A 27,692-nucleotide genomic window follows, 5' to 3' on the forward strand; every position below is an offset into this window, starting at 1 on the left:
TACAATGTGAAACTGAATGTAAATATATTTACTCTTTTTAAAAAATATATCAATTTTTATTTTTAGACTATGTTTTTATTGTACAAATGTAACTTTGAGTGATCACAGTTTATCATCCAAATGTCTACTGTAGGTTGCTCTTCATGTTCTTTAAGTCCTATTTGATTAATTTAAATTGCCAAAGTGTAGACTACTCTAATGAAACAGATTTGTCATGGTCTAAGAAGAACAAAAACCAAAGTAGATTTGAATGTTCTTTAGAATAACCTTGATGGCTCCCTTTTAAGTTAATGATAGTTATCAAAACACAATCAAGAAAAAGAAAATTGTCAGCAAACTGGTGTCTTTAGAGTGACTACGGTTAATCTAACATCAGTTCATCAATGTTGTATCTGTAGGGTTGCCAGGTCCCTTCAACTGGCAGGAGGTTTAGGGAGGCGGGTTCAAGATGGCGATCAGTGGCACCTATGCAATGACGTCACTTCCGGTTTAGTGCCAACATTGCACTGTGTGGATGCCATAGCACTCGCGAAAAAACTGTGGTTTCCATAGAGTTTTTGGGGAGAGTGCTAGAGCTTCCCTCTATGTAATGCCGGCGCTTCTGCATAAACCGGAAGCGATGTCATTGCAAAGGGGATGTCGATTGCTCCTCCTCCCTTCCCTGGGCCTGCTTCTGCCCGCAGAGCAGCTGAATGTTGGCGGGCAGCTAAACCAATTGACGGGCGATAGCCCCTCATTACTGGGCAATTGGGCACCCTATGTACCTGCTAGGTCTGCTAGGCTGAGATTTACTTTCACCAGTGTGATACTGTAATACTGTCTTGTGTGTCACATTGCTAAAGTGAGGGTAACATTTGGCTGTATACAAACTTGGTTTTGGAGAGAGCTTTTCTGGCAGGGTCACAAATGGGCTGTTCTGTATCTGACAGCAGATAACAGAATGTTGTGGTAGCTTTTTGAACTACTCGGTACATGGGATTAAACTGTGTAAGCATTAGTATATTGAAACTAAACTTTAAAAACCTGAATTGATTAAGCATCGTATACAATTTAACATGACTTTCCATAGTTTTCATAACTGTTCTTAGTGAGGTATAAAGATGATGATGAAATATTGGTGCTCTTAAATCTGTGTTGATTGTAATTTTCAGCTAATGTTGTGAAGATGGGCATTTCTTTAGGTCTGGAGAAAGCCACATTTGCAATCAACCTTTCTGTGATGCTGACTGTATTACAGTGATGCAGCCTTAGGGATGCAAGCAGGTCTCCTGCTTTTTAGCTATGCCAAGGGAATGTATATGGTTCAAAACTGGAATACCCTTATCAGCAAAAGGGAATGTATATGTGAGGAAGTATCCCATATAGATGCAGGGCTCTGGATTCCAGATGGCTTTTGAAAGTATTTCAGTAGACTGCTAAAAAAGAGAAAAATCAGGCAATAGAGAATTAATAAATATAATTAATATGAACAGAACTTGGACTTTCATGTGTCTATCTTGAATGTTATAACTGTGTACATCAAGGCTAGTTTTCTTGACACATGATATGGTGTCAATAAAACTCAGGTTTTTTACATAAAGAAATTTTTAATGAGAATTAGACTGAGCTTAAGAGTGGGAGTGTTTGATTTACTCACATTTATAGCCTTAACCACTATAAAGGCTGGAATGAATGGCATTTCCTACATGCTAACTTACTCCATTAAGAACCTAATTCTGAGAGCTTGCACAAGGTGCTCCCTATACAAAAGGCCCCCTCATCTCTTTGCTTGACAATCCACATTACCCCCCCTTATGCTGGGAAAGCAGCAATTGTTGATTCTAAGAGGAGTACCTGAAAGAGATTTTCCCAGGTCAGGGAGTGGGCAAGGCAGTGCACCCAAACTCTAGTACGTCATTCATGGAGGTGGCAACAGTTTCATTCTTGCCCATTCACAAAAGTTAAAAGGATACAGGGATTTGGGCTTTAGGAGAGTTTAAAATTTGCTAATTCTTAGTTAGCCTTTTCTACTCACAATTTTAGCCAGGAGCTAGTTACTAAGGCTTGATGTTTCTGGAATGTCAGCCAGTCTCTTTTGATCAGCTAACCTTCCGACTGCAGTAAGTGTTGGATGACTTTAAAAGGGGGCTTGGACAAATTTGTAGTAGAGGATAGTCTAACAGTTATTAGCCATACCAGTTAAATGGAACATCTCAAGTTCAGAGGAAATGTACTTCTGGATATTAATTGCTGGAAGTGTGAGTGTGTGTGTGTGTTTAGGAGACAAACAGGGAAGGGGTGTTTCCTTACTGCATATGTTTGGACACTGTTTGAAACAGGGTGCTGAACAGGAGGGATCATTGGCCTGATCCAGCAGCCTGGCCTTCTCAATTTTTTATGTAAGCAGCAGTAGTCCTCTATTTTTTTTCCAGCCTGCAAGCCAGCAGCTCTCATAAATAAGGGTTAAAAAGTGTTACATAGTTGGGGAAGAGGATATCACTGGACATCCCATGTGGTCTTCGCCAATCACAGCATGCCAAGTCAGTGTAATGCTCAGTTGTCTATTTCATGTTTAATCTTAATTCTAGATTACTAGAATCTGGAGCAGTGCCAGTTCAGGTTTTATTCATGTCTCTGGACAAGGTGGCTAGAGGAACTGCTATGAAGACCAATTTATCATGAATAAATTTACTAGATGTGTATTAACGAGACCATCATACTGGCCATATTTTCTATTTGGGCAACAAATGACACCGATATTTTCCCCATCAAGGAATGGGTGGGATGGGGATAGGTGAGTGCTGAGACATTTGAGAGCCAGCATGGTGTAGTGGTAAAGGTCTCAGACTACAATCTGGCAAACCCAGGTTCAAATCCCCTCTCTGCCATGGAAACTTGCTGGGTGACCTTGGGCCAGTCACATGCTCTCAGCGTCAACCTTGGCAAGTATTTGGATGGGAGACCTCCAAGAAATACCAGGGGTGTGATGTGGCGGCAGGCAATGGCAAACCACTTCTGAATGTTTCTTCCCTTGAAATCTTTACAGGGTCACCATAAGCTGCGATTTGATGGCCAAAAAATAAAATAAAAGACGTATTTATTCCAGTTCAGCAAGACTTCTGATTCAGTTGATCAGCTCCAGAGAGCAACAGATGATCAAAACATGGGGAATATGTTTACACACACACTGTATTAACCAAAATGAAGAGCACCCTGAATCTAAGGCAATCCCGCTAAAGATTAGACAGTTTTGTGAAGTGCAACTTGTATGCAAATTTAATATGACCCCTCCCCTATTTTTGTTGACAGCATTCCTTGCCAAAAAACAACAACAAAACAACCCCTAGTCCTCTTCAAGTAAACCAGTTTTATCAAATCATCTTAAGGACTTGATGAATGTCAACAATAAAGACTTGTATGATGGTGTACCACAGGTACCTTCACCATAATGTTCAAACGCAGCTGCTACATCAACTGCGGCCACAAAGATGTGTGCAAGTTTAGTCAAGGATTGTTGATTATTTATAATCCAGGTTTCGGACTTGAAGAGTATCTCTGGTCTAAAAAAGTTTAATATATCTGTAAAACAATCTGGAAAAGTAAGAAACGGAACAAGGCAGAAGCTGTGTACACCCATTAGAATCAACAGTAATGCTCAGTGATGATAAATCCCTGAGAACTTGGCTCTTTAGGTCTTGTTTAAAGGCCTATCCCATGCTTAGGTGGGGAAAAAATGTTTTCCCCAAGATCATTATCCCAGTTGGGAAGGTACTGGCCATTTGTTGAAGCACTTTTGTGATCATGTGTGTCTATCTTTAATTAAAGACCATGTTTTGTTTTGCAATCAATGACAAGCAAACATTTGGTCTGCCTTACATCTGTGGGAGAAGTATTTTTATAAACACAACAGCAATGCAAACATAGTCCTCACCCAGTTTCAAACTGAGTCAAGAGAAAACACTGATGGGTGTGAGCCATGAATTGCACTCAGAGATTCCATGAATGTTGATTAACAAGCACCAAACACTGTTGGTGCTTAATAAACTACTGACTCAATAAGTTTTTCCAGAAGAAATATGGTAACTATTTGCAGAATTTTAAGGATGGCATGGTATCCTGAACTATGCAAATAAATTGCAGAGTGGAAAACCCATCTTTAATTGCAAGCCCTTGTAGCATACCATAACTGTAAATGTACTCACTACAAAGTTGCTGGGAAATGTGAAGGTGCTAGACTATTATGAAGTCATAATCATGACACATTCTTCCAGTATAATGTTTTTAATATGGTGCAACCTAAATGGTCATAACTTTATAATTATGTTTAGTAAGATTTATTTAATATCTTAATAAAAATTAAACCGTTAATGGCTGATTAATCAGGAAAGTTGTACTTCATTTCCATGGATTCTGTGCATGCCTTGTGGAATTGAATGGGTGTGGTGCGGTAGCAGAATTTGATGGGTTGGGTCCCTAAATATGTGATATTTTCTTTCTTACAGGGGTCCTTGGCCTTTTTGAGCCTGTGAGTACTTTTGGAATTTTGGGAGGGGTTGGTGAATAGCATCCCAAAATGGCTGCCACAGCAGTTGGAGTCAAGTGCGACACCTCCCTCCTTTACAAAATAATTGCTGAAGGGGAATAAAAAGGTATGTAAGAGAGCCAGAGGGAAGGGTCAGGAGGAATTAAAAAAAAGAGGAAGGAAAGCCCAAGGGAGGAGGGAGACTGAGGAATAAAACTAATTGAAGAAAATCCAATTCTCCTGTTCCTCCACTGGCTACTCCTGTGTACACCCACTAGAAAACCCTTTCCTTTAAATGTGGGCAGCCAATAACAAGCCCTGCCTTACAATGGCTCTGCCCACTTTATGAAAAGATTGGTGGACACTCAGGGATACCACACTGGGGAACCCTGAAATAGTATATATGACTCCACTAGGATAAATAACTTGGAAGTCAGCTAGTTTCATACTTGCATTTTACACTGAAGCACCACAGCATTTTAACATTATAGCACTGAATATGGTAACATTTGCCATTTCTGTGAATCAAAGATACAACACAATACTTCCAATGTATATGGCATCCAGAGTCTAAAACCTTAGCTAAGAGAAGACCTCTGCTAAGTCCTATATTGGCTTGACATACAGATTGACTACAAATTATTTACCACCACACAGCAACTTATCATGGTGTGCATTTAACCACTTGGTAAACCTTTCATCTGTAATATCATGGCGGTGGAAAGGGCCATCAAGTTGTAGCCAACTTATGGCGACCCTGTAGGGTTTTCAAGGCAAGAGCTATTCAGAGGTGGTTTGCCATTGCCTGCCTCCACATCACGACCTGGTATTCCTTTTAGGTCTCCCATCCAAAAACTAACCAGGGTCAACACTTAGCTTCTGAGATTGCGCTATCATGCCAAGAAATTTCTAAGTTTCTGCATTTGCACAGAAATCCTGATGACACTGCAGAGTAAACAAAACATTTGGAAGAACATGAGATGGCTGTATTTGGTAGGAGTCACATGTTGATGGAAATCCAATGGGTGAATATTCACAACAGTACAATATCCATCAATGTGTGGATCTAGTTCTTGTGAGGGCAGAAGATACCTCTGCTCATGCAAGTGAGATGTGTACCTGCAGTCTGCTCATTTCTCTCCCACCTCTAGCTGCAATTTTCCGTGGAACATCTCACTATTCCAGAGATCTCTAGCCTTTGGGAGCTGCTTCAGTAGCCGGCGGGGAAAGAAGACAGCAATGTCCATTGTGTAAATGGAAGTTTACTTATGTTTCTCGGGGTCAGTTTCCCTCTACAGAACTGTTCTGTCAAAGTTTGTAAATATGGAGCTTTATAACTCCTTTCCTTTGTATTTTGCCACAATTGAAGGGCATATTCCCTTCTGCATTTTCTCTCTTCCACACAATGGGGGTTACCACACTATATTCCCAGCAATGTATTAAGAGTTTGAAAATGTTGTAAAAAACATCGCTTTAAAAGGGTTTTTGGATACTACGACTTATAAATGGTTGGAAGACGTCTTCACAGCTAAAGGGGCCAAACAAAGTGCACAGTATTTTTTATAATGTTTTCAAACTCTTAATACATCGCTGGGAATACAAGTGCGGTAACAGCCAATGTTATGCTACTGCAAGAAACCTGACAAAACAGGTCTTTCAGCATTATCGTTGCTCTCTTAGATCATAAACTGGAGTAAAACTAGATAGTTAACCTGTAACTGTCAGTCAATAACCCTTTACACAGCAATCCCCCCCCCCCCGGTATAACAACATTTAGATTTGGTTTCCTTGTGCAGGATACAGGCAGCTTGGCCTACAAGGAACAAAAATCCCTTTTCCTCCTGTGCTTAGTTTAGTGTAGCCTTGCAGCTGTGCATACAAAAATTATTAGTATTTGCTTGCATATGTTTAGTAACTTGTAATAAATTAACAGCATGCAGTAAAGAATAATCTTTCTTCCAAGCAGCAGAAGCTTCCCTGGTTGGAATTTGCCCTCTCCCCATTCACTTGACTGCTGCTGTGAAATTTATTGGCTCTCCTTCTTCACATGATTTTATTGTTCCTGTTTTAAAATATATTATTCACATCCTTACCTACTTATGGTTTCATGATTTTATTGTTCCTGTTTTAAAATATATTATTCACATCCTTACCTACTTATGGTTTCACTCTTCTGATTTTACTGTGCTATGATATGACGCAGAGTGGTAAGATGTAGTACTGCAGTCCAAGCTCTGCTCACGACCTGAGTTCGATCCCAACAGAAGTTGGTTTCAGGTAGCCGACTCAAGATTGAGCCATCCTTCCGAGGTTGGTAAAATGAGTACCCAGCTTGCTGGGGGTAAAGGGAAGATGACTGGGGAAGGCACTGGCCCTGTAAACAAAGTCTGCCTAGGAAATGTCAGGATGTGACGTCACCCCATGGGTCAGGAATGACCCGGTGCTTGCACAGGGGACCTTTACCTTTACCTTTTTATTTATGCTGCTGCTTTTGCTGTGTATTATTTTACTTTATGGAAGTGCTGTGGGAGTTCTTCATGAAGATTGTGGCTAAAACTGATTTAAATACTATTTCCAAATCTGTTTTTGTGGCTCTAATTATGTTGTTTTGATTGTGTTCATAATGTTTTGTCTTTTATACTCCTACATCAGCTAAGCAGGGTCAGCTCTGGTTAGTATTTGGATGGGAGACCACCAAGGAAGTCCAGGGTTGCTATACAGAGGAAGGCACTGGCAAACCACCTCTGTTAGTCTCTTGCCTTGAAAACCCCATAAGGGGTCGCCATGAGTCGGGTGCAACTTGACGGCACTTTACACACACACGCTTATGAATACAATGCTTATACATTCACTCTTCCAAACCTTTCTAAATTGTGCAGATATATTACTTGAATTTAGAGGAGGGGCTATGGCTTAGTGGTAGAGCATCTGCTTGGCATGCAGAAGGTCCCAGGTTCAATCCCTGGCATGTCCAGTTAAAGGGACCAGGCAAGTAGGTGATGTGAAAGACCTCTACCTGAGGCCCTGGAGAGCCGCTGCTGGTCTGAGTAGACAATACTGATTTGATGGACCAAGGGTCTGATTCAGTATAAGGCAGCTTCATGTGTTCATGATACTTTAAAAACAAACTAAAAAACACATTTTTTTTTAACTTTCCTTCCATCTTGCATTGTTCCAGAATAAGTAGTGTGGACTATTTTTTCAGCTCTGAGAAAACTACTGGTAGTATCACTTTTATGACCATGAATTTCTATCATATAACTTCATTGTTTGGTTTGGGTAGTGAATTTGGTGGGAACATTTTTCAAGCTGCTTGTTGAGCAATGCAGTACAGCAAGAAATTCTTTGTCTGCCTCACCTAGATTCTGCTTTGAAAGTCATGCTTATATGGTCATATTTTAATGTATTTATCTGAGACACCACAGCTAAAAGAGAAGCAGGTTTTGGATTTCTGTCACTGCAAGTGAATAAAAAGAGGAAAAGGAGACTGAGTCCTGGCCTCAATGTATTCTCCATATGGGCAATGAAATGGCTCATTAAAAAAGCACCACAAGTCACCACAACTGTAACTGAACAAAATCTACTGATTTGCATAGTGTGTGGTCCGCCTTGCGCCTCAGTGAGAAAGGTGGAAATGTAAATAAGGTAAACAAAGAAACAAACAAATAAAATAAACTTGCCCATGTTCAGAATGGGGGAAACGGGTAAAGGCGTTGTGGTCAAACTTTTTTTTCTGTTGAGGAGGCAAATTAATAATTTAGGATTTTCCTTGTTGGTATTTGGTGGCAGTGGCAACATGATGATGGAATAAAATTCTGACACGACCATATCCCTGGTTCCATAATGAAAACAAAACGATGGAATGTCCTTACTATATAGACTTGTGCAATTCTGGTTACACCCAGTAAAGGGAAGTGGGACCCTAAAAATACATTATGGATAAATTTAAAACCAGAAAGAATGTGCCGTCGACTTGCAATCGAGTCATGGCAACCCCAACCATGGGTAGGGTTCCCAGGTCCCTCTTCTCAACCGGTGGGAGGTTTTTGGGGTAGAGCCTGAGGAGGGCAGGGTTTAGGGACTTCAATGCCATAGAGTCCAATGGCCAAAGTGGCCATTTTTTCCAGGTTAACTGATCTCTATCGGCTGGAGATCAGTTGTAATAGCGGGAGATCTCCATCTACTACCTGGAGGTTATAATCAAACAACGGCTTACAAGTGCTTACAGGAGTATAGAATTCAAAATATGGCACAAGACAAATATTTCCAATATAGGAAAATAACAATGCAAATCTTGCTTTTAGAGGAATATATTGAGAACAAATTACATACAGTCACACTTCTTAGAGCAACAAATATGTGACAATGGGTCAAAAATGATCCCAAAATTAACACAGACCAAGAGAGCTATCAAAGTCTATACTACCTGGAGGTTGGCAACCCTAACCATGGAGTGTTCAAGGCAAGACAAGAGCAGAGGTGGTTTTGCCATTGCCTTCCTCCATGTACTGATCGTGGTTGACCCTGCTTAGCTCCCAAGCCCGGAGGAACTCAGGCCAAACTGTGATATTTAGGGCGGTTTAGGACCAGAAATGGGAGACAAACCAACCTACTTCTAGGAACATCCAAGGCAACTGGGGACAAGTAGATTGGCCAGTGGCAAGAATACAGGGAGGAAGATTCCTGGGGCCTGTCCTTCTGTGGGGCCAGCAACATGCATGGAGGTAGTCCCTTTCCCTCTTTGCCAAAGAATTCAATGGAAAAAGAAAACACATAATCGCAAGCACACACTCTCAATGCTGGCCAAATTCCGCCCAAATGTGCGTACCAAATAACGTGTAGCAGTGCAGTGAGATTTGTATCTGAGCCAATGTGCTATAGTTACTCTTGTGGGATCATGACCAGGGAGACCCCTGGTTCAATTCATCTAGTATGCTGCTCTTGAGTCTTTTCCAGACTAAAAATACCTCAAATGGGATAAAATATGAAGGAGCTCGATTATAACAGCACTACTTTTCGTGCTCGTCGCGTCTGTTCATCCCAGTTCTTCGGAATACCCCCTCCACGTGGTCTGCCTGCCTATACATATTATCTGACAACTCCTCGTCTCTGTACAGCTTTTTGCTTGGCTAGATTGAATGCTAACCCTTCTATGGTAATGCAGGGCAGAATCCTGAATACACCATACTCAGACAGGATCTGCCCTTGCTCCTCTGGCTCTATTGACTCATTAGCCTTTTTGGAATGCCGCTTTTACGAGGAACTTCGATCGCACTATATTTCCCCCCTTTTAATATACAAATCCAATGCCTCTGTGACTGACACAATGCCTTTTTTACTAAGCGACAGGGACCCCAAGGCTACATGGTCAGTGGCAAGATGTGTTTCAGTCCTTATATCCCTCCAACACTAGATAGATGCTGCTCAAGATCAATGGATCAAGGAGCTTCTAATTGATAAAAGGAAAGGAAAATATGAATGAAGGGTTGGTCTACGCCTTCCTGGGCTCCATGGAGAGTGGGTGGGATAGCATCTATAAAGAAAAAACTATTATCTCCGCGCAGAGGTTTTGGTTTTTTTTTTTTTTTTGCGGTTTATGGCGACCCCTGGTGGGGCTTTCAAGGCAACAGATGTTCGGTTCGCCATTGCCTGCCTCCGGTATTCCTTGGTGCTCCTCCACTCAAATACTGACCAGGGTCGACTTTGCTTTGCTTTCCGAAACCTGATGAGATTCGGGCTAGCCAGGCCAGGGCCGTACACAGGGAAGTCTAAGCCCATTTATTTAAATTGGTGTCGACGGGAATAACTGAAGGGGGTTGGGCTGTAACGCCGCAGGCGTAGGAAATACAGCCTAATACACCCGGCAGCAAAATTAAACAAGTCTTGTGTACCATCAGACCTAGGAACGTTCAGTCCAGTATTGCTTCATTTTTGCACGGGAGGTTGTGCCTTGGATTTGCCGCTCTCTAGGTGCACATTTTCGCCATCCAAATTCTCAAAACTCAACAATAAGCCCCCATGCAGAGTTTTGAGAATTTGGATTGGGGGGGGGGATGTGCATCCAGAGAGCGGCGACTCCAAGGCAAAACCTCCCGTGCATCAATGGCCAATAAGCCCCCATGCAGAGGTATGAGAATTTGGATGGGGGAAAATGTGCATCCAGAGAGCAGAATATCCAAGGCAAAACCCTCCCGTGCATAAATGGCCAATAAGCCCCCATGCAGAGGTATGAGAATTTGGATGGGGGGAAATGCGCATCCAGAGAGCGGCAACTCCAAGGCAAAACCTCCCGTGCATAAATAGTGCACCACTCTGCTGTTGGTTTTTTAAATCGGACTTTCCCCCCTTACCGTCAACTCCTTTCTAGCGGAACGCTTCTTTTCACGCTGGCGCCGCGGACGGAGTGTTTTAAGGGGGACGCTCACCAGAAAGAAAAACCATCCTAGAAGGCACCCGAAGCGCTTGCGAGTTGGTGTTCCGCTCTAGGCCCAGCTCCTTTCGTTTCCCCCACCTCGCTGTAGCGGAGAGACAAGAGAGAGGCGCGGGGGGGGGGGGGAGCTGCAGGATTCCCCAGGTAGTTAACAGCGAGGAAATTCTCTCTGCGGGTAATAATGCTTTTCTGCCTACGAGCGCCTGTTCGTGGGACGAGGGAGCCTTACCATGGCCTGGTCCCTTTCTTTGGGCTGCGATTGCAGCAATGCTGAAGTGTGTGTGTGTACAGTGCCGTCAAGTCGCAGCCGACTTATGGCGACCCCTTTTTGGGGTTTTCATGGCAAGAGACGAACAGAGGTGGTTTGCCAGTGCCTTCCTCTGCACAGCAACCCTGGACTTCCTTGGTGGTCTCCCATCCAAAGACTCACCAGGGCCGACCCTGCTTAGCTTCTGAGATCAGGCTAGCCTGGGCCATCCAGGTCAGGGCGATTTAATGTGTAGACCCTCATAAAGCCTGTCTTGTGATTTTCAACTCTCAGACAGCACCAGCTATGTATGAATTTATTTGCATGTTGTGACTTTTGAAAGTTTTATGGGTGATAGTAGAACAGGGCAAGAGTCCAGTAGCACCTTAAAGACTAAAAAAATATTTTCTGGTAGGGTATGAGCTTTCGTGAGCCACTGTGGCTCACAAAAGCTCATACCCTACCAGAAAATATTTTTGTTAGTCTTTAAGGTGCTACTGGACTCTTGCCCTGTTCTACTACTGCAGAGACTAACACGGCTACCCACTGTGAATTATGGGTGAGAGAATGTGTTGCGAGTGCCCAGCGTACTTGTTAACTGACTTGTACTGCAGGGGAATGCTTGTCAAAAGACGGCACAGCTTCCTAAATGGCAGGGTGGTCTTTGTACTCTGAAATGCTATCGTTAATTTTCCAAAAGTGGCACGACAGCTCTGTGTATTAGCTAGTGCTGCAGCAGTGGAATTAGCTATATGTTCTGAGCTGGCTAAAGTAAGATCCTCAGACTTTGATGGGACATTTGTAGATCCTGCTTTCACGACCTCAGCACCTGTCTCCTTCCTCAGTTTCTGTAATGCTTCATTATAGCCGGTGCAGCAGACTGGCCTCTGCAGTTCCTACAAGACCACAAAATTCCAATAGACCAACTGCCAAATACTGTTGCAGCGTAGAATTACATCCTTATATTCACTGAAGGATTTAGAGTGTTAAGCTGCAGTACTGCAGTCAAAAGCTCTGCTCACGACCTGAGTTCGATCCGGACGGAAGTCGGTTTCAGGTAGCCCGCTCAAGGTTGACTCAGCCTTCCATCCTTCCGAGGTCGGTGAAATGAGTACCCAGCTTGCTGGGGGTAAAGGGAAGACGACTGGGGAAGGCACTGGCAAACCACCCCACAAACAAAGTCTGCCTTGGAAACGTCAGGATGTGACGTCACTCCATGGGTCAGGAATGACCCGGTGCTTGCACAGGGGACCTTTACCTTTTAACTCTGTTTAGGATTGCACCATCATGGGCATTCTTAGGGTTACCAACCTCTAAGTGGTGGCTGGAGATCTCCTGGGAGTCCAAGTGATCTGCAGGCAACAGAAATCAGTTCACCTGGAGAAAACTGCCACTTTGGAAGGTGAACTCTATGGCATTATACCCTATCAAAGTCCTTCCTCTCCCCAAATCCTGCCTTTCTCAGGCTTCACCCCCTAAATCTCCAGGTATTTCCCAACCCAGAGCTGGCAACACTAGGTATTTTGTATATGTTTTTGAAGGAAATAGCTTATTTGCAGAGTCCAGTGAGACCTGATTTAAACATGATGCAGTGAGGCGAAGCATCTCATCTGTGGAATTTTGCATTTGCACAACAGCATCTTGTTTAAACTGCTGCCAATCATGCAAAAAAAGCTATGCATTCTTGATTAGTACAGTACAACTCCCACCCAGGCTAACTAGGTTCTTTCCTTGTGTAGCAGCTACGCAAATACAAAGCCCTGTGTTGCCTTTCTGTATCATGTTTAAATCAGGCCTGTGATACAGCCCTCTGAGAATTAAGCCTCAAGTTTTTGAGTTTGTTTTAGCTAATTATTTGTTGTGGCCTTGACATCAATAAAATATTTTGAAGTGTTGTTTTAAACTAAGCACAATTCTTATATAATCTCATTGTCCTAACCAGGAGGTTTTGGGCTCAGAAAAATGGAAGAGGAACCAGAAAGAACCAAACGGTGGGAAGGTGGCTATGAAAGAACATGGTACGTTTGCCTTTATAAATTTCATTTTAAAAATAAGTCTAAGAATTGCAATCTCTGTATTGCATGAGCGTACAAAACACAACTTTGTTTGCTTGTAGGGAAATACTTAAAGAAGACGAGTCTGGATCACTGAAGGCCACTATAGAGGATATTCTTTTTAAGGCCAAGAGGAAACGGTAAGCACTAAGCTGCACCTCAGCTTTTTAAACAATTGATTGCAAAAAACAAATAATATTCTGAAGTTATCTGCATCCTTGTGTAATTCTACAAGGAGAGGCTGAAAAGTTCTCTGTATTCAAAATGTATTCTACTTAGATTGAGAATATTTTAGCCATTCCTTGTATGAAGTTATAGCCAATCAGGTGACTTTGGTAAGTCTCTATCAACCATAATTACAATATTACTTTAAAACTCTGTGTAAACTATAGCGATGGTAGTATGTAAAAGAATAGTAATATCAGTGAGTTGAAAATGTATGCCCTGAGAAAAGTATATGCCATAGATATGTATTTGTGTATATCACTATCTTTGGCAAAATGTAAATGTGCCATTTACAAATTACTGTATTGATATATAAATGATGTTATAAATTATGCAAATATGTGGTTTACACCTCCGTTTAAACTTATTTTCACTAACTTATTAAAATATTTATGTTCTGCTTTTACTGATGGCTCGAGGCAATTTACAAATTATAACTAAGAGCATCACAATTTAAAACCAGCAAACTAAACCCCCAAATAATCCCCTTCCTATAAAATACACCTGCAAGTTTGTACCCCCTTAAAAACCCTGGCAAATGAAATGGCCTTGCAAAGTCTCCTAAGCAGCTCCCTGGGAGCTGCAATGCACAGGCTCTGGTATACTTTAAGTGGGGCAACAGCCAGTAGGCTGTAGCCTGAGCACCATAGTTGTTGCATAGGGATATATGGTAGGAGACTGTCCTTTAGATATGTGGGTCCTGGCCTGCGAAGGGCTTTACAGCTCTGTACTAGCGACTTGAATTGGACACTGGCAGCCAGTGGTGAGATTGGCGAGATCTGGCAGCCAGATGGGCAAGATTAGCTCCTGTTGGTCAGCCTTTGACAATAATCAGGCTGCCACGTTTTGAAGCTGTTGAAGTTTCTGGGTTGTCTTCAACGGCAGCTCAACATGTAGACCACATAATAATAATCTAATCGTGAGGTTGCGGAAACATGCAGATATTGAACTGAAAGTTTTTTAAATAACACGAATTGATTTAATTGGTTCTTGTAGGTTATCCGGGCTGTGTGACCGTGGTCTTGGTATTTTCTTTCCTGACGTTTCACCAGCAGCTGTGGCAGGCATCTTCAGAGGAGTAACACTGAAGTAACACTGAAGGACTGAAGGACAGTGTTACTCCTCTGAAGATGCCTGCCACAGCTGCTGGCGAAATGTCAGGAAAGGAAATACCATGACCACGGTCACACAGCCTGGATAACCTACAAGAACCAATGAACTCTGATTGTGAAAGCCTTCGACAATTGATTTAATTCTTAACTCATCTTAATTCTTAACTGGATCAGAACCTACCTTCCAAATTTTGGTTAATATGTTTGAATGTTGAATTTCTTTCTGCTTTTTGGAAGCAAATACAACCTTTCATGTTCATGTTAGCTTTGCAGAATGTATGCTATGAAATTCAATAACCACTGTCTCTGAACATAATTATTTCTCCTTCAAGAGTCTTTGAACATCATGGACAAGTTCGACTTGGGATGGTAAGACTCTTTCCCTTGTTTGTTCTAAAGTTAATTTGGCTGCCTTTGAACCTACTTGCACTGGAATGCTATAAAGAAATTAAATGTCTGGTTCAGAGGATATTAAGGACAATGACCTGACACCTTATTTTTCTTCATGGATTGCAGATAGTTGCAAAAAAGACTCAGCTACACCATCATTCAACAAATTTCTAAGTTTTAGAGGCTGAATATTTCCTGTAGTCTGTTATTTGTTGGCTGTGAAGATATCATTTTTTTCAGTTCATAAAATGATTTTGGACTGCTACAAAAAAATTTTTTTTTTAATCTTTGTATAGATGCGTCACCTGTACGTAGTGGTCGATGGATCGAGAACGATGGAAGACCAAGATTTAAAACCGAACAGGCTAACTTGCACCTTAAAGGTATTTATTTTTTCAAAACACATTAATCTTTACGATGTTTAAGTCAGTACCAGTGGTAGGCAGACTACTGGTATTGAACAGGGAAGCTCAAATTTTAAACAACTGCTCAGTCATGAAGGTCACCGGATGACTTAACTTTTAATTAAATATGTGGACTGGGAAGTTAATTTTTTCAAATAAACTTAAATCATTTCACTTCAGGTCTCATAAATCCAGAACCTAGATCAATCATAAATTTTGCTAATATTTCCTGTACTTGCTTTTGAAATAACACTGGTTGATCCTTAAAAACATATTTTGAAGAACAGGTCTAAAAATGATTGTGGAGATATTAGTAAAGCTGTGTTTCATAAAATAACTTCAATGCTAATTGTTCTAATTTAATACTTATATTTCCATAGCTCTTGGAATATTTTGTTGAAGAATACTTTGACCAAAATCCTATTAGTCAGGTAGGTACACTAGGCACCCAGAATATGCTTTTTCTCTAAGTTTTTGCCCTGAAACATGCTTCTAGTTTTGAGTACAATGATAAAGTTAAAAACATATGAAGCTGCCTGGTACTAGGACAGATCTAACAACAGCTCTCCCATGTTTTCAGATAAAGGACTGTCCTTCTGCCTTGGTTCCTAGGGATTGAACCTGGGATCGTTTGCATGCAAAGCATGAGCTCTTCTGGAGAACGAGGGGGAAATGCTGTACACCAGGCCTGGATACATTTTCTTTGGCCCTAGGAGGTCAGCCCAGAAATTAAGGAGCCATCCTGATTTTTCAGACTTCAGGGTTTTGATTACATGAACAAATGTTCTGATGAGCAGTATCATAAAACCTGATCCTAATCTCTTCACTCAATTTTAGCAAAGCTATGACAAAAGCGTTGTAATACTTAAATGAATAAAGGGGTAACCCTTCACATATAAACAATGATGAGAACTTCATCCTTTTTATGTCATATCCCCAAAAAATCCGATGCAAAATTATAGATAAGCTTTGAGTTGGATCTAGCCAACTTTTTCACTCAGTCTGTCCGTTCTACTCTTTTACATTCTCCATTCCATGCAGGGTCTTGTGAACTCCAACATAGCCTTTTTAGTGGTCAGAGAGAACCTTTTCCTCCCTCTTTCACCAGTGGAAAAGCTGGTTGGATCCAACCCTTTGTACTTCCACTGAGAATTGCTAAGAAACGCTACTATAAAATCATTGCTGACAATACTAGCTGCCGCAATGAAATTTCTAGGCGAGGGAGGCTTCTGATGGTCAAGCAGTTCTTCTCTCGCCACCGGCTGATCTTCAACCAACTCTAGGCCCAATCCTGAAGCAAAGAGCTGATGGAGAAGAGCCCTTCAGCTCACACCTCTGGGCACACCCAGACCTTGCACACCTGTGCAGAGAACAAACTCTGCAAGATCTTCCAGAACCATCAGGATCTTCCGTAATTCTGCCCCTGCCAGTCCTCAGAACAGAAACTGATTAAGTAAGGTCATTTCAGGAATGCTGAAAGTAACAAGCTGTTTTTAAAAGAAGCAGAGCCCTCTTCAAGAGAAGGTGCGAGGAGGAAATTGGAATAGTGGTTGCTGGGGAAAGTAACACTTTTTGCAGAATAGCATTGTTGGGCTCTGAGTGTTGTGTGGATGCACTGCCAGCTGTTCAGGAAGGGAATCCATACCGGGTTTTAGTTGGGGAAGCAACCCAATGTTCCCTTGTGTTGGTGTTAGAGGCTAGCACATATTCCTGGGCTCTTCTGCCACCAACAAAGTACATTATTGGACTTCAACTCCTGTGAGACTTTATTATGCTGTGAAACCTATTAACAGCAGGCCTCTTTGTTGCAGGTTGGCATTATTGTAACAAAGGGTAAAAGAGCTGAAAAACTGACCGAGCTTTCAGGTATGATAAATGCATTCCTTTTATTCTGAGCAAAGATCAATGATATCAGCTCTTTCTGAGTGAACCATCAGATAGTTTGGCCTTTTTGGCCATTCCTTCTGATTCGACTAATACAAATATTTATGACTTTGCTCCTAAATACATTTTTAAAACACAGTTAACAATACATAAGTGACTTCTGGTTGCTCTGTGGATAATTAGAGGATGATCAGCATTTTAGAAAACAGTTTGTGACTTTACTACCTTCAGCTGCATATAAACAAAAATTTGAGGTTTTTGGATTAATTTATAGGGATGGATATTTTTTTTTCTTATAGGGAATCCAAGAAAACACACAGCTGCTCTGAAGAAAGCTGTAGACATGTCCTGTCATGGAGAGCCATCACTATATAATGCCCTAAATCTGGCTGCACAGACATTAAAGTGAGTATCTGTAGTCTATTTAATATTTTTATGAAGACAGAAATAGAAGCTAATTCTGGTTGTGATCATACTAAGGAATAACAGAATTATTAACTTTTTAGAATGTTACTACTGAGCAGCAGTATTTCAGTTCAAAATGCCACATGTAGATGTTCCTGGAGGGTAGTTCCTCTTGGGACCAAACTACATATGTCCCCACCCTGTCCTTCCTTCCTCTTCCAGGAGCTCTCTGTTCCTACATTTTATTCTTAGAATAACATTGCGAGGTAGGTTAGGCAGTAAGAGAGTGACTGGTCAGCGTTGATGGGACCAGGACTACCTTACCGCACTACCATGCTGGTTGTCAAGACTGCCCCACTAAGTGGAGGCTTTTTTTTAACCCTTCTGCCTCCAGTGTCCTTTTTCCAATGGAAATCTCCTCTGGAGCTGCTATTAGCCAAGGTGAGAGAGAATTAGACAGACACACACACCTACCTTCTTTCTTCTGCCACTGCTTTTTTAATGTTACGAAAACATGAAGAATGCTAATCACATATCTTCCATGTAATACGCCTGGGCTTTGGCCATTCTCGATTAACTCATATCAAACTGTGGAAATATTCTGGCAACTAACATGTGCTGTATGTATTCTGAGGAATGCATAAGGTAGCATCCTTATGCTCTAAGATGATTTGTTTCCTCTTTTCTTTTCTTTGCTCTCAGCCGCCTTAGATCACTTGCCAACTATAATTTCAGCTCTTCTGAGTTCAAATAATGGGGGGGGGGCTGCTGAAAGTGTCACAGAAATGAGCATGGGAGATTCCATGCTTTGTGCACAAGCTCTTGTATGTGCATCAGAGTCAGGGGGGCTGGATCTGCTGCTTTTTGCATAATCAGGAATTAATCTTAATCTTGTTTTAGCCAATGTGTAAAGTATAACTTACCACTCCTTGTTAAATTAAAACTGAGAAGGCTCTGCCTTAGATATTTAGAACCTGTTTTCATAACAAGTGTAAATGAATGCTTTCTTACTCTGCAGGCATATGCCAGGACATACAAGTAGAGAGGTTTTGGTAATATTCAGCAGTCTAACAACATGTGATCCTTCTAATATATACGATCTAATTAAGGTACAGAAGTTTAAAATATTTTACTATCTAAACAGTCTAAAAAGATGCAGGGCCTTTCTTGACGGGGGATAAATTCAGGGGGACCTGCTTGGTTGGGGGGAATATGTGTCACAGAAGTCTGAAAGCTTTGTGTGTTTTACAGTTTCTTAAACCTCTCAGTGTATGTTTTCTCTTTTTTTTCCTTTTAAAGTGTTTAAAGGCAGTCAAAATCAGAGTGTCCGTCATAGGCCTCTCTGCTGAAGTTCGAGTTTGCACTGTACTTGCGCGGGAAACTGGTGGTATGTATGAGTCTATAAGTATAAGAAAAAGAAAAATCCAGGGGACCATAAACGAAACTCCTCACAGGAAGAGATCTGATGTCCTTTTCTACTGTTGGCCCCTCCCTCTCCTGAGGACTAGGGGACATTCAGATATTATATGAGATGTGAGAGGTTACAGCTAGAGTGAAAAAATGTGCCTTCTATTCTTACAAGGTTGTGTCTGGATCCATACCACTGAATCCATACATAAGCAAATGCTGCTTACACACAAAAAAATGGGATGGTGGTTGATCCCACAAAAGCACTAGTTGCCAGTATTGGCAGGTGTTGTTTTTCATTTCCCTGTGACTTTTAAATTTCTGATTGGAAGTCACATTGAAAAATTGCTTGTTTAATGGCTTATGTCAAATAATTGATATGTTATATAATTTGTTCTACATGAAATAAAGTAATTCATAAATTAGGGACGTTCTTTTTAATTGTTTATACAACAAGTTAAACTTTCCTTATAGCCAGTATATTTTGACAATGAAAAATGGTGGTAGATGGCAGATGGTAACATAACTATGTAAAGTAAAATGAATAAGAGAAACTGCCTAAATTGTGATATACTTTACACAAATAGTCCTATTGAGGGTCATCAAAATTTCTTCAAAATCATAAACTTCTTCCTTTACATATTAACAAGTATTTCAATTGTTACATGAATATTCTCAATCAGCTTAGAAAACAAGTTCACAGTTTACTAACCAACAGTTTTACTAACTCACCTGCCCACATACACCTGCGTTAATAAGTTGTGACTTAAAAGGGGGGAAAAAGCTGCTTGCTTTTTTGGGGTCAAATTCCCTTATTGCCCATTTGGAGGCAACTGTTACTTGGCGCAGGTGGTGAGTGAGCGACTGTGTGCAAAGCTGCCCTCGGAACACTGAACCGTTTGTTCTTTCGTGTGTGGCAGGAACCTATCACGTAATTTTAGATGAAAGTCATTACAGGGAACTCCTGATGCAGCACGTCAGTCCACCACCAGCCTGTTCCAGTTCTGAAAGCTCCCTTATTCGAATGGGTAAGAAATTTATGTTATATTCCAAATACTTCGCGTTTAAATGAGCCTGACAGCTCTGGACAATCTATTTGTGTGTTGAGTGACAAGCCTCTGGCATAGATCTAAAGAAAAACAGAGCTGGAAGATTTCGCTTATGGTTTGTGGTTGGAAGGGATTTTATACCATTGGTCTGCTATTGCTGTGCTGAGTGAACATATTATATTTGACATGCACAGTACTTATTTACAGTATTTGATTAAGATGTTTGCTACAGATTTACCAATGATTACAGTCCATGTGTAACGTGTATCCAAACTGCTTCATCTACATTAGTGATACTCTGTGGCTCAGGAATTACGTGTGGCTCTTTAATAGGCTGCTTGTGGCTCCTCTGACATCATGTTCCAATGTGGCACTCCCCCCATGTTCTTGGTAGAGCTTGTAATAGTCAAATGCTTTGTACCTTGAAGCAGCCTCTGAACTACTGTGTATGAATGTATCATTCACAGCTTCTGGAAAATTATCATCTGGGTTCCTAGGATATTTCACTCCAGGTTTCAGTATGTGAACACATTCACCAAAGCAGTGGTAAAAATCAAGCTTTGTAATAACTGGGTTTCTTTCCTTTTTCTTCTTAGGGTTTCCTCAGCACACTATCGCGTCTCTTAGTGATCTTGATGCAAAACCATCATTTAGCATGGCGTGAGTAAAATGTATTTGTGATACATGGTACTTGAGCCACAGTCCCCAAAAGATATACAAGAGCTTTGGAAAACAAATATGCATGTAGCCAGATCTTTCTTTGAAGTTTCTGTTTTTGCTGCTGTAGGAATTGAAGAAGGGAACTGATTTTTGTTTAACAGAACAGTTGTTTGTCTCTTCAGCTGCTGGAGCTGCAGTGGTGAAAACCTAAACTTTTTCCTGTGCATAAGTTGTCCTCTCTCATGCCTACTTTCGGGGTGGGGGGTGTTACCTTGAATTCTGCCTAAGTGTTGCTCTTGCATATTTATACATCTGCAGATTATCAGCGCATTCCTGAGATTCGGTGTATGTGGGCGGTGGGGAGGAGGCGCTGTTTTAGGATTCAAGTGTTTTTTCCTTCACACATTGCTTCTCCAAGGCCCTAACTCACCACAACCAACTACCATGCACTCAGTACTGGCTCTGCCATAAGGCCAAGTAATGACAGGTGGCAAATTTTGAGGGGCGAAACCCACTGCCACCCTCCATCTGAGAGTACATGGTTCTCCTTGTGTTCTTTCCCCTCAAATCCTCTTTAAAATTGGTTCAGCAATTTGCTTATATCTTATAGTGTTTTCCTAAACTCTCACAAATTTCTTTTCTTGTGCTAGATATTCCCATAATTTTGGTTGCCACAGCCACCAGAATAATGAGCAAACTCTTATTTATTAACCTCTCTGAAATAATGATATCCCACTTTTCTCATGATCAGTGGACTCAAAGTGGCTCTCATCATTAAAACCAGCCAAAATCTCATTCTCTCTAACCTAACTGGAGGAACTGATAACCCCATCTCTGATGATGCACACAGGGGTGGAGGGAGTCCCATGGACATGAAGTTCCTAGGTAATGAAGGGCTCTAAAGGTTAACATGGATATCTTCAATAAATTGGCACCCAATATCGTGGTCTTAAACTGTCAACAATCTAGCAGCATCATTCTGCATCAATTGTAGCTTGCTTGTTGCCTTCAAGGGCAGCTCTTCATAGAGCACATTACAGTAGTCCCTTACTAAGATTACCAAAACATGGATCCTGCAAAACAAAGGTTCCGGAAGCCCTATAATGCATATGTGGCTCATTGGACTGACTTTAATGAGGGCTGGGAGAGAAAGGACAAGGAACACGATCTGCTTGGGTGGAGGCGGTGGTAGAAGGGGAGGGGGTGTTGCGAGGCCTTAGGCAGAAAAATATATCGAACCAGTGCCACACATGCTAATTGTTCTGCATGGGCTAAATATTTCTGTTTAACATTTTCCAGAAAACTGTGTTGTTCTTAATAGGCACCTGGAAAACAGCAATGAACCGGGTCTTACACTGGGAGGTTATTTCTGTCCGCAGTGTAGAGCCAAATACTGTGAACTTCCTGTGGAATGCAAAGTTTGTGGTAAGTAACAGTCACCATGAGACTAGATTCTGGTCGTTGAAGGAATTTTGTTCATTCATAGTATTTGTATCAATAATACAAATTGATAGTGGATTGTATTGCAGAACTGAATGCAGATGGTTCCAAATAGCTTTTTAGGAGGACAGAATTGTGAAGTGTCAATAAAATGGATTAATGTGTAATAATAATATTTATTGGTACAGTCAATCAGACCAGTAAAAGCTATACAACAATAAACCTCGCATGAACAATATTAAAAAAGCATTAAAAAAATTAGACATAATTATATAAATTTTAAGAACACTTTACATAAAAGTGGATGGAGTAGAAAAATGTGCAGTAAGTGCCAATAGCATCATTCTAGCAGAAGTCTACGAAGCTTCATGGAGACAGCACAAAATTTGGCAACCTGAGTTTGTAACCTGAGGGTTCTCGCCGATTAATGTGTAAAAGCTGTCTTTCCCCCCCTAAAGACACTTTGAATGGTTCTTCAAGTATCTTCCTTATAATTCCCCAATTTATTTATTTTTTAGCGCTTACACTAGTATCTGCGCCTCATCTGGCTCGATCTTATCATCACCTATTTCCTTTGGATGCCTTTCAGGAAGTCCCAGTGGAACAGTATAAAGGAGAACGGTATGTAAAGTTGCTCGATGCAATCAATGTAAATTACAGGTCTTTCCTGTAATTTAGTAAACTGATAGTTCAACTTTGTTTAGTGTTTCCTACATATAACTGGGTACCAGCATGATCTACAACCTCTAGCAGTTTTTTGGGGAGGCAGCGTAACAATTTTCTAAATAAATACTGTCCACAATATCTTTGACAATGCATGACAAATAAGAGCAAAGTTACAGACTATTTTATTTGTCATGGCAGCTACAAGCACTAGATCATAAAACTGCTTTTGATAATTCATGTGCAAAATATCAAACATTCATTATCTCAAAATTGCTTTTATCAGACTGGTTTGATAGTTATGGCTGCTTCAGCAGAAAGCAGGAGAAAGCATATGTGTGCCGTTGTGTCTTATGGATTGCTATAGTTTTCTGGTGTTCCTGTTGGGTTCCCTGTTGTTACTTGGAAAAGGTGGGGAAATAGTTTGTAGGTTTTTTAACACTAGCTTAAAAATGTGGTGTTCATAGGTTTTTTTAACACTAGCTTAAAAACGTGTTCATTGACAGTAACAGCTTTTAATACAATAAGCAAATTGGAGTTTGCTGTGATAAACTGGGCCCTTTGTGGAGGAATATAAGTGACTAATGCCTTCTGACAGTAATCTGTTAGCAGTATCTGGAATATTTATAGATCAAAGCCTTTGCTCCTTTATGTTTATAGCAGATATAGTCAGGTGTAATGATAAACTAGTTTATAAACCGTGGATGGACCAAAAACCAAATAGTTGTGCAATTCAGATGCTACAGCAAAACACCACTAGCTACATGCTCTAGTTTGCAATTGTAGTTCAGTGCCCACCAACAAACCTGGGTTTGTTGTTGTGACACCCTTTTCACTCACTCAGAGACCCTACCACTCTCTACAACCTCTGTCACACAGATTCAGGGTTACAGGTAGGTCAGGCAGTCACAGTTCGCTACCTGTCTTACCTCCTGAGAGCCAGCATGGTGTAATGGTTATGAGCGGGGGACTCTAGTCTGGAGAACCAGGTTTGATTCTCCACTCCTCCACATGAGCGGCGGACTCTAATCCCACCTGCCTCGCAAGGTGTCTGTTGTGGGGAAGGGAAGGTGATTGTAAGCCGCTTTGAGACTCCTTAAAGCTAGAGAAAAGCAGGGTATAAAAACCAACCCCTCTTCTCCTTCTAAAATATGTAGAGAGCCATGATTCTTTCACATGCAAGGTCCCCTCTCTCTCATTCACAGAGACACCACAAGAGAGGATAGCCCAGTCCCCTTTATTAATCACTCTGTATATTTATAAAGATTGCGAACTAGTTTGAGTATGTGCGCTTCTTTCCCGAGACCATACACATCCAGCCCACAGGGTTAAACAAACAAGGGTGTTTTATGTATTATGGTTTGAACACAACATTGGAGTGGATCGGGTTGAGATTACAAAGTTTCTTTACAGTGTAACTTTTGAACCATAGCCCTGTTCAGGCATTCAGGATTCTTTGTTACAAGCCGGCTTTCAGCAGCAGGTTGCTGTTATGTTGTTGTCAGGCTCAAGCCACTTCTACTGCCAGCTGGCTCTGATTCCACCTCCCTTAGTGGCTGTTTAATTGTCCCTCTCAGCAATGTTCTGTCAGCTCCCTTAAAAAGTAAAGGTCCCCTGTGCAAGCACCTGGTCATTCCTGACCCATGGGGTGACGTCACATCCCGCCATTTACTAGGCAGACTTTGTTTACAGGGTGATTTGCCTTCCCCAGTCATCTTCCCTTTACCCCCAGCAAGTTGGGCACTCATTTTACAGACCTCGGAAGGATGGAAGGCTGAGTCAACCTTGAGCCGGCTACCTGAAACCAACTTCTGTTGGGATCGAACTCAGGTCGTGAGCAGAGCTTGGACTGCAGTACTGCAGCTTACCACTCTGCGCCATGGGACTCCCTTAGGTCACTCTTAAGTGGAACCTAACCTGTCCATCACTGTTGGTTTGTTGGCGGGCATTGAACCAGGATTGCAAACTAGAGCATGTAGCTAGTGGTGTTTTGTTGTAGTGTCTGAATTCACAATCAGCCGTTCACTGAGCACACTGCCACGTGCAGCTGCCTAGCCGCCGAGTTCCTCACTGAGAGGCAGGAAAGAAGCTAATAAACAGACAAACTAGGTTTACAAACTAGGATTTGTTACTGACATCTGGTAAACTAACCACAATTTGTAGTGCAAACCATGGTTTAAACACAATATGTTTAAGTGCAACTAGCTTGTATCATTAGAAAGACTGCAGTTATCGATGTCACAAAATAATGCTTTTATAAAAATCACTGCAAAAAGCTTGTTACTAGGGATGAATTCCCAAACATCAGATAAATGATTAGGCATTTGTTTATGCAGCTCCTCATCAAAGGTGTCGCTTGTCACTCTTGAGAAGCTAGTTGAGACTATCCAGTATTTTGCAACAAGAACAGCAGCTGCTGTATAGTTGCTCTAATAAGCTTTATTTGCCATAAACATGCAGTATGTATTTACTGGTCTTCCTAAAACATCTTGGTAAACATTCTCTTTTAAATAGTTATTGTCAAGGTTGCCAAGGAGAAATCAAAGATCAACATGTAAGTACTAAATATTCAATATACCAGTTGCATTGTGTTAGCTTTCTCTCAAAGCAAGTCATCTTTAGGAAATGTCTCTTTTGAAGCACATGCCAATAGCCTGGTTATCTATCAGTTTTTTAACAAGGCATCATGATTTAGTAATATGCAAATGGTTAAATTGGATACAAGGTAGAAGATGAACAAAAAGCACCTCAGCTTTTCAAGTTAAATGTACAATGACACTTGGGCCTTGTACCTTCATAGTTTTTAAAATGCTTAAAGTAGTTCCACAACACATGGAGAGCTGAACTTTGGTGCATATGCAAATGAACTCACTCTGCAGAGTAGAAGAGTCTGAATATGGGACAGTTTCCACCTAACAATTCACGCATACAGTGTTAGATTGAAAGCCATCTTCCACTAGTAGAAGGATTTTGTCAGTTCTCCCTTCCTAACGTTGTCCCCCACTGCCCACATTATACTGTTCCTGAGAAATTTCCAACCTCCCAGGAGCAGCAATAAACTGCAGTGGGAAAGGGGAAGTGGGAAAAGATCCACTCTGCCAGCAGAGCTCTGCACTTAAGTCTTTTGGATTCAATCTCGTGTAGAATTGACCTTCTAATAGCAGCTGGCCCTTTAGCAGAAAGTCAGCCAAACTAGAGGTGTAACAGAATGCAGGTATGTGGGAATTCTTCCATCTTCTAATGAGGGAACAGAAGGAAGAAAGGATTTGTAGTGATATATTTGCAAAATAAAATATTGACAGCCCATTCCTGACCCGAAAGGACGAAAGTCCTTAGGAGGCCAGCAAGGGGCTGTGCCGATGTTTGTGCCCCCTGCGCCAGCGCCACTTACGCCATCCAGGGTGGCATGGATGCCGGCGGGGGGACCCGGACGCCATCCTCCCAGTGTCACCCAGGGACACTGGCTGGGCCTCCCGCCGGTGTCCCACCAGTGCAAAGCCCCACACTGGCATCCCGGGGAGCATTCCTGCGGCGTGCTGCGGGGGGTGGAGCTGCCGGTAGGAAGCTTCCTGATCACTTTTGCCCCATGTAAGCAATTGAAAACAACAGTGTTGCTGTACCAGGTTTTTGCTGGCGTAGCCTCGCTGTTTTCTTTGGGGCAGAATGTCCCATTTTCAAAGAGAAAACCTTTAAAAAGGCTTTTTAGAGTCTTTCAGTGGCTGGGGAACAGCTTTGGAGGCACCGGGGTGGTGCCTCAGCCACTCTGTCCCTGGCCACCGAAGGCTCAGGAATGGGCTGCCCGTGTACACACATTTTTAAAACTTCATTTGTGTTTGTCACAAACTCTTTACTGCATGTTGTTTTGTTTATATATAGTTGCAAACACTGATATATGCCAACTAATGTGTAATATAGGGCTGTAAAATCAAATACTATGACGACATCAGAGGCACAGAAGAGAATCAATCTGTTTAAAAATTCCTGAATATAATTAGTGTGTGTTCTCTGCTGTGATTGTAACGCTATTTTAAATCTATTAAAATCTAGATTTTAGAATTTTTAAATCTATTTTAAATCTGTTCCCCTCAGGTCTACATTTGTAAAGTCTGCCAGTGTGTGTTTTGTGTGGAATGTGATCTTTTTGCTCACGATACTCTGCACTGCTGTCCCGGCTGCATTCACAAGCATCCTGTTCCTCCCTGATGACGATACCACCCTTTGCTAGACTGTACTTGTTACATTCCTGCGCAGAGTCCACTGTGTCTATTCAGAAAACGTCTTCAGCAATATGTTAAAGATGAGTAAGAGCAACTAGATTTATGCTTGTGTAAATGAGTATTTTATTTTCACACCAACTCTGTAATATATACATACACAAGCACAACCTCATTTATTTGATATTAATAACATGTTTTTTTAAAGTATTTAACTTTCTTTGGGATTATTCTGAATAATGTGCTCATCTGTATTTGTGAAAATGATAAAAGGGATATCTGTACTAAAATTATGGCTTGTGTTTTCATGGTTTGAGGGTTTTTTTTTGTAAGATATTTTCTCAACAAAGTAAGAAGGAATGTAATCTTTTTGTTTAAGTGCATCAGTTGAAAATATGGCGCGATGCCCCTTCTCAGCTCTCTTAAAGCTTTTACAATGAAACAATTCCTTATTCCCACTCTGCCTACACAGAATGACGTCAGGTAACCAAAAACCACACCCACTTGATTTTTGAGAAACTTTGTTACATTGATGTGTTGCCCACTGTTCACAGGCTAAAAGCAAAAATTGTTAGGAAAAGTTCGGGAACTGCTCTTCAATGTTTGT

At 41.3% G+C, this 27,692-nt stretch overlaps 1 protein-coding gene across 1 annotated transcript; it reads left to right on the forward strand.

Moving 5' to 3' along the window:
- The first annotated feature begins 13,108 nt into the window (after nucleotides 1-13,108).
- Nucleotides 13,109-27,189, forward strand: GTF2H2 (general transcription factor IIH subunit 2). The gene is made up of 15 exons (XM_056847964.1): nucleotides 13,109-13,196; nucleotides 13,295-13,372; nucleotides 14,902-14,938; nucleotides 15,256-15,342; nucleotides 15,744-15,794; nucleotides 17,175-17,229; nucleotides 17,547-17,652; nucleotides 18,671-18,761; nucleotides 18,952-19,039; nucleotides 19,980-20,087; nucleotides 20,705-20,768; nucleotides 22,090-22,193; nucleotides 22,727-22,829; nucleotides 25,386-25,425; nucleotides 26,961-27,189. Exons 1-15 carry the CDS (start codon nucleotides 13,141-13,143, stop codon nucleotides 27,072-27,074), a joined length of 1,182 nt encoding a protein of 393 aa, XP_056703942.1. The 5' UTR covers nucleotides 13,109-13,140; the 3' UTR covers nucleotides 27,075-27,189.
- The last annotated feature ends 503 nt before the right edge of the window (nucleotides 27,190-27,692 follow it).

The sequence above is a fragment of the Euleptes europaea genome, chromosome 4, assembly GCF_029931775.1.
Source record: "Euleptes europaea isolate rEulEur1 chromosome 4, rEulEur1.hap1, whole genome shotgun sequence".
In the NCBI taxonomy this organism is placed as follows: Eukaryota; Metazoa; Chordata; class Lepidosauria; order Squamata; family Sphaerodactylidae; genus Euleptes; species Euleptes europaea.

Coding starts and splice junctions, on each gene's coding strand:
- GTF2H2 (XM_056847964.1), top strand. CDS start 13,141: ATGGAAGAGGAACCAGAAAGAACCAAACGGTGGGAAGGTGGCTATGAA. Junction 15,343..15,743: donor GGCTAACTTGCACCTTAAAG/GTATTTATTTTT, acceptor ATATTTCCATAG/CTCTTGGAATATTTTGTTGA. Junction 22,194..22,726: donor TGTGGAATGCAAAGTTTGTG/GTAAGTAACAGT, acceptor TTTATTTTTTAG/CGCTTACACTAGTATCTGCG.